Source organism: Danio rerio, chromosome 21 (assembly GCF_049306965.1).
Source record: "Danio rerio strain Tuebingen ecotype United States chromosome 21, GRCz12tu, whole genome shotgun sequence".
Classification (NCBI taxonomy): Eukaryota; Metazoa; Chordata; class Actinopteri; order Cypriniformes; family Danionidae; genus Danio; species Danio rerio.
Window position 1 is genome coordinate 17,316,988 of NC_133196.1, and position 22,338 is coordinate 17,339,325.

At 34.5% G+C, this 22,338-nt stretch overlaps 1 protein-coding gene and 1 long non-coding RNA gene across 5 annotated transcripts in view; one reads left to right on the plus strand and one right to left on the minus strand.

Annotated features, from left to right (window-relative positions):
• Positions 1 to 3,032: 3,032 nt before the first annotated feature.
• LOC141379836 (uncharacterized) overlaps positions 3,033 to 22,338 on the plus strand; it is a 152,905-nt gene continuing 133,599 nt past the window's right edge. For 3 of the 4 annotated variants that reach the window (XR_012396691.1, XR_012396690.1, XR_012396689.1), the window contains exons 1-4: positions 3,033 to 3,065; positions 3,206 to 3,379; positions 8,136 to 8,210; positions 8,318 to 8,522. This is a non-coding gene — a long non-coding RNA (uncharacterized lncRNA). Of the gene's footprint in view, positions 3,380 to 8,135; positions 8,211 to 8,317; positions 8,523 to 22,338 lie in introns of all 4 variants that reach the window. The other variant, XR_012396688.1, reaches the window with a different exon arrangement.
• Positions 4,888 to 21,003, minus strand: lhx5 (LIM homeobox 5). Its single transcript, NM_131218.1, is given in 5 exon segments — positions 4,888 to 5,762; positions 8,310 to 8,475; positions 14,852 to 15,129; positions 17,786 to 18,009; positions 20,540 to 21,003. Coding segments are annotated over 5 exon segments (1,200 nt in total). The 5' UTR covers positions 20,713 to 21,003; the 3' UTR covers positions 4,888 to 5,403.

The following is a 22,338-nucleotide window of genomic DNA, read 5'->3' on the forward strand; positions in this document are numbered from 1 at the left end:
TTCTGTGATTGAAGGCTGGTTGTGTGTGTGTGTATGTATTTATATACTTCAGCTATATAAATATATATATACACACACACAAACACACACAGTTGAAGTTATAAGCCTGTATATATACAGTTTGATAACAATAATAATAATAAAAATAACTGAGCAGCAAATTTCTGAAGGATCATTCGACTCTGAAGACGGGCTTTATAAAATTGAAAATTCAGCTTCAAACCACAGAAATAAACTACATTTTAAACCACATTCATTAAGAAAACTGGTAATTTAAATTGTAAAAAAATATTTCACAAATTTACTATATTTTTGATCAAATAATTGTTGAACCTCCAATATAACCTTTACTGAACTTTGACTAGTTGTGTATGTGTATATTTTTCAGTCCCCAAGCTCCTGCTCGTCCCCGTCTCCTCCGTGAGATAAAGACCTCTATTCTGCCTCGACTACCGAGAGCCGGTGCTGGCAGACTCCAGGGAGCAAACATAGACAAGGAGGAGAAGTAAATAATAGAGGGATATGGCAGTCAGTAATGCTATGGTGGCACTGAAGACCACGTTCTCGACGGCAGGAGGGTCTGCATGCGGGATCCAGCCCGGCTCGGAGTCTCCCTCTGGGGGAGGAGACGGGGTGGAAGAGCCCCGTTCCTGCTCCTCTCACATTACCCCTTATGTTAAAACCAGTCAGGGGGAAAATTGGGGCCTGCGTGGTCCTCCACAGGCCCACCTGAGCCCACCGAGACAAGGAGGGGGAACTGCAAGTCTCTAAATGCATGAGTAATAAGAGTCGTAACCTTGAAAACATGTTGGGCATGAAAGCAGATCCATGTGAAGTTCACAATGCAAAGGCACATTTAAGAGAGAATATATGAGGACTTTCCTTTAGAAACTATAATTGTGGTTATTCATATTAGAAAGCATATTGTATTCTCATGTAGGAAGTAACAAAAACAAAGTATGCTAACAATGTATGTTGGAGATTTGTAGATAAATGGTACTCTAGATGTGTCAAACTTTCCAAAATTGTTATCGTTTTGCCGAACTCTTTTATGCCCAACAAGTAGACTGCAATACACAAAGGACAATTTTAAAAACCCAATAAAGCCCAAAAACTCAATAGCAATTTGTTTATTTATTATTCTATTGTTAGTATGCATATTTCGTTTTGTTTGATGGCTTGATTTATTTAGTACATTTTTGTTTGGTAGGCTGACTAGGCTCTATTTTTTTATGTTTTGTTCATTGACTCCTTTGGTTTTATGGTTTGTTTTTTGTGTTTATATTTTGTGTCTTTTTGTTTTGATCAGCTGTTTAGTGGGTTCTAAAATTATGTTTTGTATTGTGAATCATTTGATGATTAAAAATGATGTGTACATATGTTTTTGTTTAGTGACTTTTTTGGTTTATTTCTTTGTTTTTGTTTTGTGTTTTTTTATTGGTGATTTGTTTGGTGGGTTTTACTAGAAAGATTTTGACTAGAAACTGGCATGATTAAACCTGGCTCTTTAGAACTTGCTTTGCCTTGGTTTAGTGACTCATTTGATAATTTTAATTTAAATTTTTAGCATGTTTTGGTCACTTTGATGTGACTTTTTGGTGAGAAGTTTTGTATTGTGCAGGGCATTGAGAAAGTATTTTGCTGTTTTTTTTTTTTTTTTTTTTTGATTGTTTGGTAACTTTTCTTTGTTGTTTTTGTTTTGTTGGTGTGACATCTTTGGACATTTGATTTGGGTTCTATGATTAATGACTTGTTTGTTAGGCTGTAAGATTGTTTATGTTTTGCATCTTTTGACATTTGGTTTTGTTTGAGTTCTAAGATTTGTTTGATAGGCTGTAATATTGTTCATGTTTTGCTTAGTGATCACTTTATGGATTTGTTTTGTTTGGTAAATTGTTGGTGATTAAATTAGTTTTTTATGTTGATCAAAGATTGTTTTTTTTTTGGTGTTTTTGATTTTCTGATGTTTTTTAGTTTGTTTGATTGCGTATGTTTATTTTGTTTTGTGCCTTATTTGGCAATTTGTTTTGTTTGGTGGTTTGTTTTGTTTTAAAACTTTAGCAATTTGTTTTGTTTGGTGGTTTGTTTTGTTTTAAAACTTTAGGAATTTGTTTTGTTTAGTGGTTTGTTTGTTTTAAAACTTTGGTGATTTGTTTTGTTTGGTGTTTTTTTTTTATCTAAGATTGCTTTATTTTTTGGTGTTTTTTTCTGATGTTTTTTTCATGTTTAATTTATTTAAAACTTCACAGATTTATTTTATATGAGCAGTTTAAAATTATTAAAAAGCCCAGTTTCAATGGTCACTGATTAAATATTCATTCATTTATTTTCTTGTCGGCTTAGTCCCTTTATTAATCCGGGGTCACCACAGCGGAATGAACTGCCAACTTATCCAGCAAGTTTTTACGCAGCGGATGCCCTTCCAGCCGCATCCCATCTCTGGGAAACATCCACACACACACACACTCATACACTATGGACAATTTAGCCTACCCAGTTCACCTGTGCCGCATGTCTTTAGACTCTGGGGGAAACCGGAGCACCCGGAGGAAACCCACGCGAATGCAGGGAGAACATGCAAACTCCACACAGAAACACCAACTGAGCCTAGGGAGTGGCACAAACCAGCAACCCCGCGACCTTCTTGCTGTGAGGCGACAGCACTACCTACTGCGCCACTGCTTCGCCCCTGATTAAATATTTAGTTTAATAATAACGATAAAATAATTACATATTTTACAGCTTATACTAAGACTATTTTCTAAAACTATATATGTTATTGTGATTAATGTTATGTTTCTCCAGGTAACAACTCTATTTAACTTTAAAATAAAAAAATCTTTAAAAATTACAAGCCTTTTTATACTCCCCTTTTGGTACACTTCAAGCCCACACCGTAGTGCAAGTTCCCACATTTCTCTCCAGTATCAAATCTAGTTTATTAAAAGCATACAATATTATTATGCTCCCTATTTCTAGGTGACATTTGTCTAGACAATTGTTTTTCTTCACTAGCCCATCAGATGGCGCCTGCTTTCAGTCTGGAGGCTCTTCGGCCTGCAGTGGTAAGTCACAGATGTTGCCTGTCCCGTCCTTTTGTTTTCCCCCCATTGAGTAGAGAGACCTCAGCTGTTAAAGGAGATTCTTCATTATGGCCTCAATGTTCTTTAGAAAATCATTTCCATTAAAACATTTTTTTTCAAAGGAAGGTACTAAAGCGAAGGTTAAATGAAGTTGAACAACGCACAGGCTTGTCAGGCGTTTCCGCGAGCTTCTCAATGACAGATCACAGGCCTCCATCCTGAAGACTGCAGCTGACTCCAGTTGAGGCGGTGGATAGGGAGCACTTTCAGAAGGCAGATGTCTCCATATGTTGCAGGTTCACATGTTTGTTTGTTTGTATTAATGTGAAGACCGTTAGAAATAAATAGAGAATGATAGAATGCATAAAATACATCCGATGTTTACTGATTTTGTCGTTGCAATTGTGGGGCGTCACAAACAATAATGACGATTTCATTGAACTGAGTTAACAAAATTATTATTAATATTAATTGATTAAACAATTAGTCTTACCATAAAAACTACTTATTGTAAACAAAAGTATTCATATGTAGTCAGTACTTTATAGTTGGCATTTTGTTGTCACAGGATGTTACAAACATTTGTATCCCTGCTGAAAAATCCAGTTTAAACCAACCTAAGCTGGTTGGCTGGTTTTAGCTGGTTGACCAGCCTGGTTTTAGTGGGGTTTTGGCCATTTCCAGGCTGGTTTCCAGCTATTTCCAGCCTTACCTGGTCAACCAGCTTGACCAGCCTGGTTTAAACTGGACATATTGGCTGGGCTCCCAGCCTAACTAGGCTGGTGAAGCTGGTTTTAGCTGGTCATCTCCCAGCCTGACCAGCTAAGACCAGGCTGGAAATGGCTGGAAACCAGCCTGGAAATGGTCAAAACCCCTCTAAAACCAGCCAACCTGCCTAAGCTGGTTTAAGCTGTTTTTTCAGTAGGGATATCATTGTTATTACATACAAACTTATTAGAAATATGTATTAATTATTGACTTGCTTGTTGGTTATTGGATTTCGAAAAGTCATGAATTGCAAGCTCTTGGGTCTATTTGATACTCTTTCCCCCTTATTGATTATTGAGCAACCGCAGTTTTGTTACAAATTCCATGGTAACGTTATGGTTAGTTTAGGAAAATGGGTAAACTGTGGTAAGTGCAAAAACAAAACAAATGTTGACTCAACTTATAATTGTAAGGCAACTTGCTGCAGAGCTTTTTTTTTATTGACTCAACTTTACTTAAGTCAAGTGCAGTCTTTGAGTTAAATATTGAGTCAACTCAAAAAAGCTGTGTAGCAAGTTGTCTTACAGTTTTAAGTTGAGTCAATGATGTTTGCTGGTACTTCCTCCGTAGTCGGTTGGGGGGGATACTATAGACCGTTTTGGGGGATGTAAACAAAAACAATGGTTCCAAATGAATTTTCTGTTTTACATTTTTAATTTCTATAGCTCCCGAGAATCCAGAAAGAGCCACATATCGATGAATAATGTTATGATAGCTGTTTTAACATGAAGTTATGATTGAATTACTTCTTGTCACAGTTACAAAATAGTTTGATAACAAGCAGGTTCATGGGCCATGGGACCACATTGAAATTCCTTTTGTGGAAAAGAGATGAAACTCAAACAGGTTTTAAACAAGTGAAGATTGAGTAAATGATGGCAGAATTGTCATCTTTGTATGAACTATCCCTTTAAGGCTACACAGCAGTGTGGTTGTAATATTCGATTCGTTGAACCTCCAAGCTAATTCTGTCTCAGATATTTAATTAGACCAAAACATGTTATGACAACCATAGATTCATCAGAACGCAGGTATGCTGGGTGTTCATTGAAATGTTTAATGAACCAATTCGTCAGTTAATGAATGAACCAAATATGTTACAAATGGACCTGTTGTAAGACAGAAAAGAAAACATTTGAACCAACTGAGCCTCTGTGTCTTGGAAAAGAAAGAAACTGAAGCCAACAGAAGGATGAAAATGGATTTGCCTTTAAGTACTAGCTCACTTCTGACCATCAGATGCGGTTGCTAATGAGTAAGTCAAAGCAGTAGAAAAATCCCTCAGACAAACATCTTGATTGTGATGTAATCGTAATAAACCTTTGCGAACGCACTCAAACCAGGGTGACCACTGACAATACACATCCTTTGATAGCAGAACCTAAACTGCAAGAGAGAGCACATGATGTCAGTCCATCTCTCAGGTTTATGGTCCAAATGTTGGTGTGTTCTGGTCCATGAACAGCCAATAAGCCCTCCCTTGGTAGACCACTAAGGTAGACTGGTTAGGTTGGAATCCCCTCTGTGTCCATAGAGTCTTATTGTCTCTGTCCTACCAAACAGTGTTCTCCCCCATCTCTTGACCAGGATGGGACATTGGGCCGCTGTAACTGGTATTGTTGGCCAGGGGGAAGGGTGGACTCCCTGTGAATCCACCTTCCCCCTGTGGATTGGAATGGAGAGGTCCAGTCATGCCTGGTTCGGGACTAGGGGTGTCTGCATGGGATATCATGTCCGTGAACCTTTGGTCATCTGAGGGGTGGTGAGCAGAGACCGGGCCACCCTCCAGGGCTCCTGAACCCGAGCTGAGAAGATAAGGGGATTCAGCTGGAGAGTGTGCCTGTGAGGAAGGGGGTCCGTGAGGGAAGAAATCATAGTTGACCACTGGGCCGTAATAGTCACCTTGGTATTCTGCGGGGAGAAAATCAAAGTTCAATCAGGAGTATTCAAGACAAAGATTGTGTTTTTAAGTTGACATTTAATTAATTCTAAAGAAGCAACACTTTTATTTGATGCCTAATTTCATCTGGAGAGGACCAAAAGATTTATTATGAGCGTGTAAAAGTACTTTAATGAATGAAAATGGTCTTATGAAAGAGGACGTAAATAAAGGTGGAAATCTGAGGAGAGCTTGTTCATTTTTACTGACGTATTCATATTCGATCTCCTTCATACCTTTGCGAATGGCCTATATAATTAGTGCTACAGAAAGTCATTAACATTCCTCCCCAATTCCATTATTTTTTTCCTGCAGTTGTGATACTTTAATGTGCTAATCAATCATCAAAAGACATATTACCGTAAAGAAACGCCACTTGCTCGCTGAGTGATAGATAGTCGAATCATCAATGGCAGACCTCCAGAGATCAGTATGTATATCCATATTTCCATTTACGGAAAGCTTTTTGCTTTAGAAATGTGCACTCCATGTAGGGATTTAAATGCATTTTTAAAATTAATTATGGAATAGTCTGTATTTACACTTTTGGTTTCGCTGTCTGCTATTCCTGCACGACAATTGACTGCTGGTAACCTGTTATGCCTGCTTGTGCAAATGTTGTTTCGCATTTATTTAGCATCCCTAATTTCAAGTTTGGTAAACTCTGCTCAGGGAGGTCAAATCGTGTAAAGACGTGTGGCTAGTAGAAGATTGATACATCACATCATGACCATTGCTGAATGAATAGTATGCAAATTTGACAACGGAGTAGATTTGATGTAAATGTAAGATGTCTTTTTTTTTTTTTTAATGATTTGAATTAGAAGTTAGTCGGTCGAAAATGAGACACAGTTAAGCGATATCATTTTTTTAAAGTCTAGGCATTATCCTGATTTAATTTTTTGCATAAAAATGATTTGTTGATTTTACTTTAAAAGATTGAGTAAAGTTGTTGCATGTAAAGCAATCTGTTGACTTTACTAAAAAACTGAGTTAAACTGTTGCTTTTAAAGCAATTAGTTGACTGTATTTAAATAAATTTGTAAAACTGTTGCTTTTAAAGTGATTAGTTGACTTTACTTTTAAAAAAAAAGAATAAAACTGTTGCTTTTTAAAGAGATTAGTTGACCTTACTTAAAAAAAAACTGAGTAAAACTTGCTTTTACAGTTATTAGTTGACCTTACTTTATTTTTTTGTAAAACTGTTGCTTTTTAAAGCATTTAGTTGACTGTACTTAAAAATTTAGTAAAACTGTTGATTTTAAAGTTATTAGTTGACCTTACTTAAAATATTATTTGAGTAAAACTGTTGCTTTTTTTGATAACCTAAAAAGCTTTAAAAAAGGAGTAAAAAACACATTGCCTTAAAAATATCAAGTAAATGATCTGAGTGCGTAATTATAAAAATAAAGTTTAGTTTAACAGTTCCAAGTTACAATGGGTTTACTCATATTTTTTAAGTAAAGTCAGTTAGTCACTAAAAATAAAATAAAATAAAATGAGAATCTTTCACTCTATCTTAAGGTTAAACTTTGCTATGACCCAATATATCACATGTTCTGAAACCGTGGTCCTCATCAACTAGAATCCAAACTTGACATTGCTAATCCTGCAATGAGACTATTGCATGTTCACACATTGTGATATCGATTCTGAAATGATAAATTGTCCAGCACTACTTGCTAAGATTAGTTATTATGTGAGATATTTGGTGTGTTAAAAAAAAAAATGAATGGAAGTGACCATGTTGGATCTCCACACAACAGCTATACAGTAGGGCATATGCCGAGCTAGTGCTGTTCCCATGCTGATACACTTCCGGTGACCTGTTATTGTGAACTTTTTCTCATTTTATATGGTTACTTATAAATCATCGATGTTGTAATGTCATTAAAATACATTCAGTTAAATAAACTTTAGCATTTATTTAGTTGCTCAAGCTTAAAACGAGACAAAAAGCCGTTTACTTGCATGCACCCGTCAGAATCGGCAGGCTAACGCAGAAGCTCCATTGAACATACTGGGATAAAATAAATACTCATATAATAAAGATATGGCGGGGGAAATTTAATTAAATGCAGTGCTTCTTGTACAATCTGAGACCCACTTTAAATTGGATATCACTCAGCTGGTGGAGATCGCGGATTTTTAAAGAAAACAGACCTTAAACGCACCGGATTTTGCATTGGCATTCAATTTGCCGGAAGCGCTTAACCCAGGTAATGGCAAATTAAAAGTCCTATTAGCATGCTTCGGCATATACCCCATTTAAATTTCTCTGGACTTGTGATAGAGATGCAATGTCTAACACTCCAGTGACCTCTAATGTGTTTTAATTCTCACAGCTCTGCAATAAAGAGATGATCCAACCTTCTGAAGCATCCTTTTTACTGCAAGAGAAACTGCTTTGTGCCTTCAAGGTAAGGGAAAAGCCCTGAAGATTCAGCATATGTGTTTGAAGGACTAAACCCATTACTGTTTATTAGTGTGTTGTGAAAACATGCTTTGTGTTTATGTACCTCCGTAGTAGCTGTATCCTCCAGGGCCCATTATGTCGGGGTCCTCTAGTCTTCCTCCGAGAGGCCTCATTCTTCGTGGTCCCCTGAAGAAAGCATGTCGTCGAGCACCGAGAGCACTGAGCTGCTTCATTCTACGTTCTTTAGACCGCCGGTTTTGAAACCACACCTATAAGGCAAAGCCACAATTATACACGGTTTAACCGCCATACTAAGGTATGTGAATATTTGTACTCTTCATGTTTACATTTAGAAGGTGGATTACATTGCACAATCAGTTTTCTGCTGATTTCTTGGTAATTAATTACACTATGTACAATAGTTAAACATAATCTGGGCTTGATGTTAAAGCAGAGGTTTTCAATCTGTTAGATGTCACAGACCCTTATGTAAGATCACCCCAGCACAAATGCACAACAATTGTCAAAAGCATTTACATTGTTGACTATCGAAAAAATATATAGGTTTAAAGGGCTAATAATTTTGACCTTAAAATGTTTTTAAAAACATTTTAAACTGCTTTTATTCTAGGCAAAATAAAACGAATAAGACTTTCTCCAGAAGAAAAAATATTATCAGACATACTGTGAACATTTTCTTGCTCTGTTAAACATCATTGGGGAAATATTTGAAAAAAAAAAAATGCAAAGGGGCCCTAATAATTCTGACTTCAACTATATATATATATATATATATATATATATATATATATATATATATATATATATATATATATATATATATATATATACATATACATATATATATATATATATATATATATATATATACACACACATATATATATATATATATATATATATATATATATATATATATATATATATATATATACATATATATATATATACAGTTGAAGTCAAAATTATTAGCCCCCCTAAATTATTAGACCGCTTGTTTATTTTTTCCCCAATATCTGTTTAACGGAGAGAAGATTTCTAAACAATAATTTTAATAACTCATTTCTAATAACTGATTTATTTTATCTTTACCATGTTGGCTGTAAATAATTTTTGACTACATATTTTTCAAGACACTTCTATACAGCCTAAAGTGACATTTAAAGGCTTAACTTGGTTAATTAAGGTTACTAGGCAGGTTAGGGGAATTAGGCAAGCTATTGTATAACAGTGGTTTGTTCTGTAGAATATCGAGAAAAAATATAGCTTAAAGGGGCTAATAATTTTATCCCTAAAATGGTTCATAAAATATTCTAAACTGCTTTTATTTTAGCCGAAATAAAACAAATACTTTCTCTAGAAGAAAAAATATTATCAGACATACTGTGAAAATGTCCTTGCTCTGTTAAACGTCATTTGGAAAATAAAATAAAAAAAATCGAAGAGGGCTAATTATTCTGACTTCAAATGTATATGTATATAATGTTAATTAATTAATCAAAGTATGCAACACGCATACATTGAAACCAACCCAAAATCTATCTAGCATACAGCATGCCAGAAAAATTATTATTAAATGTTTATTAATATTTATTAATATTAATCAAGTTAAATATTAATAATAATCTAATTCAATTATATACAATTCAATTTAACAAGATTTTTTTCTTTTTTAATCAAGCTTTTTTATTTTAATAATATTTTGGATCATTTATTTAATTTTTGTTTATTATTTTTTAATTTAATTTATTTTTTATCATACTATAAGTGTTTATTTGTCTTTATACAATATATATTTACATATTTTAAGATAATTTAATTTTGAATAATATTATGGATAATTTATTTGAATCTTATTTAAGATTTTTTAATTGTATTTGTTTTATATTATACCATATGTGTTTATTTATCTTATTACAATATTTATTTACATATTTAAAAAAAAAAGTTATAAATAATTGCATTTTTATGTTTTTTTTTAAATGTTTTTCTCAAAACATTGCCATTGACCCTTAAGCACTCCCTTAGGACCCCTGGGGTCCCCAGACCCCCTAGATTAACCCTTTATAGGGCATTCATGGAAATACTCTTTGGAAAGACCCAGGAGAGTTGCTGGGGTTTATTACATGTCTTTTGAACATTTTTGTGACTTAAAAAATATTTTATCGTAGTCAGTGTCAATAATGTTTCAAGATAGGATTCCTAAAAACGTAATAGGAACTGAATACGTACTATTTGTGTCCATACAGTGAAATTCAGTTCAAACAATTGCTGGAATTTTTTTTCATACAAAAGAGTATACATCTAAAGAAAACCAGCTCTTTGTGATGTACAATCAACAGCACTGCTTTTGCTATAATGTACCTGGCAACACATCTGCTCTAAGATACACATAAACATCTTAACCTGGAAAACTTACACCCTAAGTGTTTCTCTGGTCAGTTATCATCTGAAACATTGCTACAGTATATTTCTAATGTCATCATATATTGTAAGTTAGAAACTGACCAAATTAACTGAATATCACGAGCATGAAATATTTACCAAAGCTAACCATGTAAGTTTTCCACCAGACCTTGTCTAAATCTATAAGAAGAATAAACATATAATCTCTGATCATGTTTATCCTACAGCTCAAATTATTAACAAAAGAGCTAACACATAATCATCGATCAACCCTGGATTATTAAACCTTGCCAAAGTACAATGCAATAGATTCCTATGGTATATAAAAATGAATATGCTGTGATAATTTCACCAGTCCTTCATCTTTGGTCATGCACACGCATAATTTGTGAGTCACTGCGATACTGACAAATATCGTTTGATCACGACACGGCCAGTTCATAACAAACAGACCTGATATACCAGCGTGTGACAGATACAATATCAGACTCATCACCGCAGAACATTGTTTCAATCTTTCACTAAGACCAAGATAATCTGACACACCACTGTGCTGGTGGAACTCAGATATAACATTTTATTCAAAGCAATCACAAGCAAACACCATGAGGGCCCTGTTTTTCACACCGCTGTCATACAAGCAGCTGGAACAAAGAGAAGATGATGATATGAAAAATCTGACATAAGGTGATATTGTTATGCATGATGGTACAATGTAACACATTCATGCCTGAATCTGCATTGCCACCGCGTAATATATGCTAACAACGGTTGAAGGCACAATCCAGCCTGCACGAAAAGAGAAAAAGAGCGAGAGACTGACTATACCCAGAGTGTTAGAGAGACAAAACATGTTCTCTACCTAAAACCACTTAAGCATTCCTCTCCATGCTCAGCAAAGGCAACACCTGCTTATTGAGAACAATCGGCTAACTGTTTGGTACATTTTTATGGAAATGTTTTGCCTCCTCCTGAGTGAGCGTTGCTTAGGGATTACACACACATGCTGCTGAACCGGCATGGCTCCGGAGGGCTCCCCGCGCAGAGCGCAATCCACATTTAACACATAACAAATGAACGGGGACGTGTGGCAAAGGCCGTCTCCATTTTGGCTCAGAAACAAAGCACTCAGCCTTGCTGAGATTCAGAGAGGGTTGCGATTTTTCTTGATGACGACACAGACATGTGAAGATGAGCTGCGTGCTTGAGTTTATACACAGAATTTTAGTCAGAGATCAGTTAGTTAGAGATCATGAATAAGCTTCATGTAGATATTGAAGACATTGGGCTTTTTAAGAAACTGATAAAAGAAAATCCTAATTAAATATTTGTTATTTTTATATAAACTTTATGAACTGCTAATATTTATTTTTACCAAATGCATGTAAAAGATGCTGTGTTTTTGCTAATTAAGTAACCATTTACTTGAAAATGCTTTTATTTTGTAATATATCTTATTTTACGTATCGCTTCTATATCTTATACAGTGCTCAGCATAATTGAGTACACCCCATTTTGAAAATGAACATGTTTATCCATTTCTCAGTGAATATAGGCAATGTATTATGGTGCATTTGAACAAAACAGATTTATTAAACATATATTTCTTAAAATAATATTAGTCATTAAATATAGTAAATATATAGTATATATAAAATTAGTATATTAAATATAGTCATCAAACATATTTAGAAATTGAAAGATAATACAATTAAATTCAAACAAAAAAAAGCAAAAAAAAAAACAATACAACTTTTCAAAAGCTAATTTTTCTATTTTTTTGCTTCTAGATTTTTCCTTTTTTTTAAATTTGTATTTAATGTTTTTTTTTCTGTAACATGAATTTGGGTGTACTAGTTTTTGTACCGTTATTGTAAGTTATTTTGTTCCAGATTTGACGTCAGTACTGACTAATCTAATGTATATACACAAATATAATACTGTAAAGCTTCCTACTAAAAATATGAGTTTCAAAGATAGATTTGAGAGGGGTGGGCTTATATATGCTAAGCACTGTATATATAAGATTTCCTTCCAGATTTCTAATGAAAATGTTGTCATTTAGAACTGTACCTATGTTTGCAAAAAATGACAATTGGTTATTGGTAATTGTTTCCATTTTATTCACTGAAACTCGCATTATTACAGTGAATATTCCTTTTTATTTAACTGTTTTTAACTTTAATTATTGATATTGTGTTGTTTGAAATGAATATAAACATGACAGCATGCCACCTTTTTAAATATTTTGCCAAAAATATTTATTATACATTTAGAAACAAATGTCAGCAGCAGTTATTAAAAAACAAAATTACTTCACTGCAGATGTGGCAAAAAGTACAATTACTCCTCAGTTTCTCTGGATTTATGATTTATAGTTGTTTGTTTGATCAAACTATATTATATTTCCAATGATTAAACTTTTTACTGACATATGAGCAAAATCTAATATAGTGGAAAAGTAAATGAGCATGTTGGGCTTATAATGTGATCATTAATTACAGTCTATACAGTCTAAGTCAGTCATAAAATGATTATTGTTTTATAGTCGTCTAACAAGATTATTAGTATATGATATAGTATTAATAAATGGCAGTTGTCTTCTGTTAATCCCTGTAAAATGTAGACTTTACATGTACTACACGTATATTTATATACACACGTAGATTAATTTTTTTTGATCAGGTCCTGCTACCTTATACAAATACATTATAGACTTTAAATAGCTGCCTTACAAGTGTGAAAATTACAACCTATATTTGTATGTTGTCATGTTTTACAGATAAAAGACACCATATATACTATGTATGTTACACACACACACACACACAAACACACACACACACACACACAAAAACACAAAGAATTGATATAAAGCGTATCAGGGGTGTAACTTTTACTGGGAACCGGTGTGAGGAAACATGTTCCCCTGACTTTTCAAAATCCCATTTGTGTCCCAATGCAATATCTAATATAGTGAAAAAGTAAACAAGCATGTTGGGCTTATATTGTGATCATTAATTACATCTTATAAGTAAGTCATGAAATGATGATTGTTTTATATTTTTCTAACAAGAGTATATAATATTATTAAATGGCAGTTGTCTTCTGTAAATCCCTGTAAAAATGTAGAATTTTAATGTACTGCACGTATATTTATATACACACATGTATTAAATTTCACTTTATAAAACGTTTGCGGAATTTATAAACGAAGATATTTTCTGTGGAAATGGTTGTCTTTAATTGCTTTCTGAGCCAACTCTTTTTCACCTTCATGTTTCTCAGCAGGAGTTGACAAGGCTATCATGCAGCTGAATTATCTTTTTTTTTTGATCAGGTCCTGCTACCTGATACAAATCCATTATCAACTTTAATTAGCTGCTTTACAACTGTGAAAATTACAACCTATATTTGTATTTTTCATATTTTATGCATAAAAAACATCATATACTACATATGTAACACACACACACACACACACACACACACACACACACACACACACACACACACACACACACACACACACACACACAAATAATTGATATAGTACATATACTATCAGGGGCACAACTTCTACTAGGCACAAAGGGGAACATGTTCCCCCACTTTTCAAAATCCCACATGGGTCCCCTCCATTTTTTATGATTTTTTTCATTGCCATGGATGGACAGAGAGGGTTTGTGTGTGTTGATACACACATCCAATAACTTCATGTGGATGCTCTAAAAATAACTGAAAGTTTTAATGAGTATGTAATTGCAGTTGAAAAAAACTGTTCTGGATAGAGATGAAATGCTAAAAAGCAATAGATGACTTTTATGCCAACATAGATGAAAGAAAGATGTGAGATTAGTTTACAATTAATAAAATAATGCTCAACATTTTTATACATGTTGCCTGCATTGAAGTGTACTGCAGTTTATATTACAAAATAGTGATTTAGCATGCAGTTCATAAAATGTTTTTTTTCCTTTTTTTCTTTTTTTCCTTTAAATTTTTAGGTTAGTTTCAAATTGCCCTTGAGTTCAGTGACAGTAATTGCCAATTTATTTATTTATTTTTATTTATTTTTTTTAACACGCATAACAGGGTGTTAGGCTACATAAATGGTTACTTTGTTTATTAGAACGATTAATACTCCCTACTTATTAAACCACTTATCAGAATAAATCCATGTCTTGTAGGCTTGATAAACAAGTGCGTTGTTCTCACCTGAATCACCCGCATGTTAAGGCCTGTCTCCTGCGCGAGTTGCTCGCGGATGTGTCGCGTGGGTTTCGGCGTGGCCACGAACGCGGCTTTCAGAGTCTCCAGCTGTTTGGCCTTGATGGTGGTGCGCGGGCCTCGCCGTTTCGTGCACGAGTTTTGCTCCTCGTTTTCGTTGTTGTTAGTGTCTTTATCTGAAGATGTGGAATTGTCCGTCTCCTTCGTGTCGTCCTGGATTTGATCCGGAAGATCAGGCGATAAACTCCGGTCTGTACACGACGACACTGTGGTATGATAAAGAACCAATGAGGCATTTATTACACACATTCCAATATATATATATATATATATATATATATATATATATATATATATATATATATATATATATATATATATATATATATATATATATATATATATATATATATATGAGAACACAGACGTTACAAATAGGCTAATAATAATAATACTATAAAAGTAAAATGTAAAATGTAAAAGTAACTGTACTAGTTAACAAGATAAACAAATAAATCTTCTAAATAATTCGTTCAAGTTAATTAAAACACCATCAAATACAACTTTTGTTGTTAATGTAGGCCTATGAGTATCAAGTATCATATTTTGAGAAACGATCAATAAAAAGATTAATAGCCTAAATTATGTAATAAATATTTTTTTTCTCAGCCTCCTATGTTTCGTTATTTCCTTTTAAAGGCTATGAAAATTGAAACTTTGCCATAAAATTGTAATTATTGAACCTACACACAGGAGCCTGAGAAATTGTTTAGAAGAAAATGTCTGAGCTTGTTTCCTACCCTTGTAAACCTAATTTATTAATTTAAAAAGTTCTTAACTGGTTTAATTAATCAAAGTTTGCAACACGCATACATTGAAACCAACCCAAGACCTATCTAGCTTACAACACGCCAGAAAAAGAAAATTATGAATAGAAACAGAATGAAAGAAACAAAGGAGAAAACAAGCTGAGGTCTAAACGTGAATCACTTCAGCAAAATATCGGAGGAATTAAGTCTGGTTGTCTCTTGGGACAGGCTGCTGTGCTTGATAACAGATTGTCATTGTCTGAGGAACGGGGATATACGACTACAGACGTTTATCTGACAAGAACGCATGGGCTGAGGAGAATGAGTTATGGACACTTTTCCATAGGTGGACACCATCAAACCAAAAGAGTCCTCAGATTGCTATGAAAAATGGACTTACTGTTTTATATTCACCGACATGAACTATCTTGCAATCATTTTAACAATTCCTGTTCAGTTGCTGTTTCAAAATCCGACAGCTGGTTATTCTAAAATTAAACACGAGCTCAATATTATTAATAAATAACAATAGTATTTGCATGATCAATTAAAGAGAACGCAAAAAGAATCGTTATTTTTGAGACCTATCTTCAAGGCATGTGCATTGAAACTCAGAGTTGGTGTAAAAATAGCACACCACCGATTTCAAAAGGCCATTTGCTGCTGCGTTAATGAATCGGGAGTGTTGTACGTTCCTTTTACATCGACTGGACGAACCACTCAGTCGCTGTTAAATTAATTGGACTAGCACTGACCCACAAGTGGAGGCGATAATGATGTCATCTGTGTGTTGGGAAACAAACAGCCTGTCCTGCGCTTCTGAACACTCGTGAGCATCACAGTCACGGGGACACGCGTAAATAGTGAAGCAACACATCTTTGAATTGAGCTACTCGTTTTCTTTCAATAGATTTTACATTTGAATACTGTACACGGAGTCTGTTCATTTGCATTAACGTCTTAAAACGATATAGAGACAATGCATTTCTGAGTTGACAACAAACAAAATGCTCACGTTAATGAGATTTTTTTAAATAAAGGATTTCCCTTTAACGTTAATAACAAGAACTTCTTAACCTTAGACATATCGTAAATAAATAGATAAAAAACAATAAAAATGTATTTTGATTGTTGGCTACAATTTGTGCAAAACTATAAATAAATACGTAAAAAAATAAAATAAATAAAATTTATTGGATAATTATTGTCATAGCGTAAATGTCAATATTAGTATTTTCATTTCATTCATTTTCTTTTCGGCTTAGTCCCTTTATCAATCAGGGGACGCCACAGTGGAATGAACTGCCAACTTGTCCAGCATATGTTTTACGTAGCGGATGCCCTTCCAGCTCTAGTCCATCACTGGGAAGCAATGTTGGTATTTTATGTTTCCAAACCTTAATTTTCAATATTAAACTCATAGAAATGAAGCAACCAAAATGGGTTGACTCTGAAATGATGCCATATTAAAGAATCCTTTTGGTTCCCCAAAGAAACTGTAAGTGAAAAGTAATTTAAAAAGCCATAAAATCCCAATAAAATATTTTTTTCATTACAAACAATATGACTTTCAAGTTTGACTTTTTTTTATAAAAAAATTCAATAATAATGTAATGACCTTGAATTAGTTGCGGTCTTTCTGTTTTATAGATTTCATATCACATGACTCAAAATGGCTTCCTGCTATTGACATTGATATGACTAATCATATTCAAAACAAATTGTTTCTGTTTTTACAGGAAACGAAAAATGTTGATGGTGAAATTTGAATACTGTAGCCTACTATACTACTATTAAAGTACATTTTATTTGTCAAAATGTAACTTTTACACAACATAGACATTTTAAAAATATCGAAAACCTAAATCATGTTATTGTTAATTTAGAAGTTTTGTATGAATTATCATTTAAATGTAGCCTATAAATAACTCAGAATAATGATGATGCGCCACGTCATTGGGTCATAATCCAAACACTTTCAAAGAGGTGAAAACGTTCACTCCATCTCTCTCTCTCTCTCTCTCTCTCTCTCTCTCTCTCTCTCTCACACACACACACACACACACACACACACACACACTATTAAACGTTCAGCTGCAGTCGTCTCTCTCACCTGAGTTTAAATTGACCTCTTTGATGGCGCTCGCGCTCAGGTAGTCCTCTTTACACACAAATTTGTTTTCGTCAATGACGTAGAGCTCCTCGCCCGTGGACAGCTGTTTGTTGCACACCATGCACGTGAAACAGTTGAGATGAAACACCTTGCTGCGCGCTCTTCGCACGAGATCGCTGGGCGAAATTCCCTGCAAGCAGCCCGCACATTTCGTACCAAAACGCCTGCGGGACGACATGCGGATCAAAATACAAAACCAAATATTAAAGGAAAAGAACAAATCCAATTTATCAACACACAAAAAAATATATGTAATGGACATTGATAATACTGCGATCAAGTGGCTATTAGGCATATATACAGTCAGGAATTGTTAATTTCGGGAAATATTTTTAAGCGAATACATAAAAACATTCTGCGAATTAGTTGATAGCTGAGGCCTATAACAAGAATACAACAGCCCTATGCATTATGTGCATTAGCTATGTGTTGATGTTTAATCATCTGCATTTTTTGCATAAGAATAAAAACCAAAAGAGGGTGTCATAGAAGAACTATTTTTGTACCCCAAGGAATCTTTCAGTGAAACGTTTTTAATTTTCTTATTTTTATATATAATCAAAAATTTATTTAGTACAATATGAAGAACATCTTCAGCATTTAATGGAGGATATGGAACCACAAATGCCTGTCTTATTGTAGTGTGTATTTTGTGCATTATGTGCACTGTACAGTACATTGTTGATTCTGTACATATAAAATTACTGCAATTCAAGATATGTGATATAGTGATAATATTATGGCGTAAAATAATTTTAGCAATTTAAATAACAATTATGTAAACACATAAATATGCATACAATTTTATATAATGTGCACAACGGGTATTTGTTGCATTTTAGTTAAAAAATGATAAATACTATCAATAATTTTGTAGGTATTGGCAGGTGGTGTGCTCTAAATGAAGCGATAGACTATTTTAAGATACCAAAATCTAAATTTAGTTAGCTAACTTACTAACTGCATTTTAGCATGAGTTGTCCTAACAAACGACAACGGGTGTTTATTTACACATCTGTGCATATATAACCTGCTTTACTTGTATTCATTCATTCAGCCTACGAAATGAGAGATAATCCGTCAATTACACGTTTTCGCATTTGTTCTGCGCCTACACTAAAAAAGAAAAAAGGCAGAAATAATACCGCTGTTTGTTCAATTTATATTTCAATGACAATGAGACAAGAAAGACCAGGTATACAGGCCGGTCGTGGTTGTGAGGCACGTCGAGCGCACTACTCCCTTCTGTTTCTCCCCTCGGGTTTATTTTAACACTAATGTACTAAATCTTCCCCCATTTGTTATGGTATCGAGTCGCTCTCGCGCTTTTCAAATGCATCTCTCCCAGTGAAAGGCCATAACACTACTTACACAACAAATGGACGCATTACGGGTGATTACTGTTTCGCCCCACTAATGGCTCCACATTCAAGCGCAGAGCTGGATGGGCCCCATAGAACGTGATGGTCAAGGCCGTTTGGGATAACAATGGCACATATGAAAGCTTAAACACTGGATGACATTAAATAGCTCATGGAAATGTAAACTAGAAGAAAACATGACAGAACTCATTTAGAGATATTAAGGACTAATAAAGGTAAATAAGCGGCCTGTTCTCAGACTACAACAATATCATTACAGGTGCGCAACACAGGTGTTTTGTGGATTTTAATCTTTTTGAAAATTAGTGCATATTTGTATTATAAATGTATGCTTGGTAATTTAAGAAGGCTGGTGTTTATACAATTTTTGTAATAATGGAAATCGATATAAAATGTCGGACCTTTTTATTAATTTTAACCTTTGGGGAAAACGTTTTAAAAAATTACGCTATTTAAATCCATTAATTTGGAGAATATTTGATTTTAAATTGTTTCTAAAATTAATCTATATTATTTGTATACTGTGAATGTATTTTTTTTTCGCTGAATATTTTGTTTATAGCCTATTTCCAGATAAATAAGATAGCTGGTTTTATTGAAGCTCGTTTTATTTAATATTAATCTAGAAAAAGGCCTCTTAGATATAAAGGTTCTTTATTTGCATTAATGGTTCCTTGAAAAACCATTAACACCTATTGAACCTTTCTATTGAACTAGAGGGTCTTTTTAAACCGTTTTATTCCACTGGACAACATGTATTTTTCGGAACTGTTCACTGCAGGATTTATTTGGGGACCCAGAATGCTTAATTTGATGCATTGCCACGAAAACAACCTTTTAGAAACATGTTTTTGTTCGAATGCCTAATAATAATAATAATATTAATAATAATAATAATAATAATAATAATAATAATAATAATAATAATAATATTAATAATAATAATAATAATAATAATAATAATAATGACGGCGCGCAACAAAATGCGTTTTGGAGTATAAGCAATTATTTCACTGACAGATTATTTTTCTCGCCTCAATCAGTTTTTCAAGAGTAATTCTCAAGCCGTAAGCGTGTGAATACAAAAAGCACTGAATGGCTCAACAATCAAAAGCTATTAATGAACGACGGAGGATCAAAGGTTTAACAGAACATTAGACATTTTAGGCAGGTTAATCCACAAATTGAGACTCATCCGCATAAGAGGAAAACAACAGTAGGTAAATCCTACATGACACATTCTTCAAATGAGGATTAGTCCAGAAGTTTGACGAGGTGATGCAGCCAGAATGCAAGCAGCTTCGCGTCTTACCTGAAAAAGTCAATTTTGCAATAGAGCTTTCCATCCCTGGAGAAACATTTTTCGGTCAGGTTGCAGTTACACTCGCAGCATTGGACACACTTGGCGTGCCATGCGCGGTCCAGAACGTTTAAGAGGAACCGATCCAGAATGGGCCTCTCACACCCCGCGCAGTGCACCATCATTCCGCCCTGGAGGGGACCGAGAGCCGACCTTCCCAAACGGGCACCGCGCCTCGGATTGGGGCCACACGAATCGGTGCGGAGCAACGTCTTGGCTTCTTGGAGAGGGAGGCAACAGCAGAGCAAATGTTCCGTCTTAAATGAGTCCCCACCACGCCTAGTGGTAAACACTCCGGACGTGATTGTTATGCATTATACCTGTCGGTTTCCAGATATCCAGCAAATCAGAACATAAATATACTTGTAGCGCAGAGTTTTGACTTTTCCAAGTTGTCCTCGATCCACCTGCTCGTGTCCACTCACCTCACCGACACTTTTTGCATCACTCTGTTCCAGTTCGCGGGAGCCTCTCGCATCCGTATTCAGATTTGATGACGTTTTCTCTTGTACTTACGCCGTGGTGGCCAATCACGGACGAGTTGCCATGGCAATGCGTTTAAATATTGGGACTCTCAGATTGCTTCCAAAGTTCTACCTTGGCATTGGTAATTATTTCTTCGTCATGTTGTTTTTCCTCTTTACCGAATTTTGGTGCTACTGAATCCTGGACAGCACATGCTTGTGGACTAAAACCTTTTTTTCGTAGACTTCAGAAGATTTTAAAATGTGTCAGTAGCTTGCTGATTTTTCAGTAGCCTATTTATTTATTTTGTATGTAACTATTGCAATATTTAAGCGTGGCAGTGGCTAATAGAAGGCAATAAACTATTAGTTACTTCAGTAAATATATTTCGACATTTATTTAAGTTTTAACATCTTTTTGCTTGACGTCTTAAGTGTAGAAAATCCAAACAGCCATCGCTGCGTCTTAATTCTGAAGGAGCGATCTGTGCGCGCGGTGGGGGATCCCGTTCTTTTCTCATGCATAAAGCTATTTACAGGGAAATGCACTGGATTAAGATACTGGCTCGCATCAATAGCGAGAACCGGATCGCCCAGCGGTTTGACAAAGTAGCCACAAATCGAAGGGATTTTAAATATTTACCCAGGTAATCATTTTGTTAGCTGTGGAAATGCAAACATTGCGTAGCTAATTTATTCCAGCGAATTAGAGACTGAATTCAGGATTTTTGTTTAGCTTTAAATTGTGTCTTTAAAGATAATCACTTAAAATTCCATCATTTATTTTTATTTTTAAGACTAAAAGTCAATGCGTATAGGCCTATTTGCATTTGATTTCCCGAAAGTATTAATTTATTAAACGCAAAATAACTGCAGCTTAAGCGCACTATTATTTTTCTTCCTTTTGAACAAATATTTCTCCATGCATTGGCATTAAATGTTGTTCGTAAGTATCACTGAGGCGTTTTGTCAGAGCGCTGTGTTTTCGCTGTTTCTGTAAGCCACAGGCATGTCTGATCACTGGAATAAATCCGGATCAGGCCACCCGTGGTCTGTCTACCTGCTTCCCTCTCTCCATGTAAACAATAGCACATAGTTTGCAGTTGTGTTAGTGTATCGGATTAGAAAGCGAGCGCAAACACCGTAACCAATGCTCTGCCTATTGTTAAATACAATTTGTGTTTGGGACTGTTTAAAACAACAACGACAAAAAAGAGAATAACAACAATAATAATAATGATAATAAAATCAATAACAAGCATTTATTATTCTAATATTATTTGTATT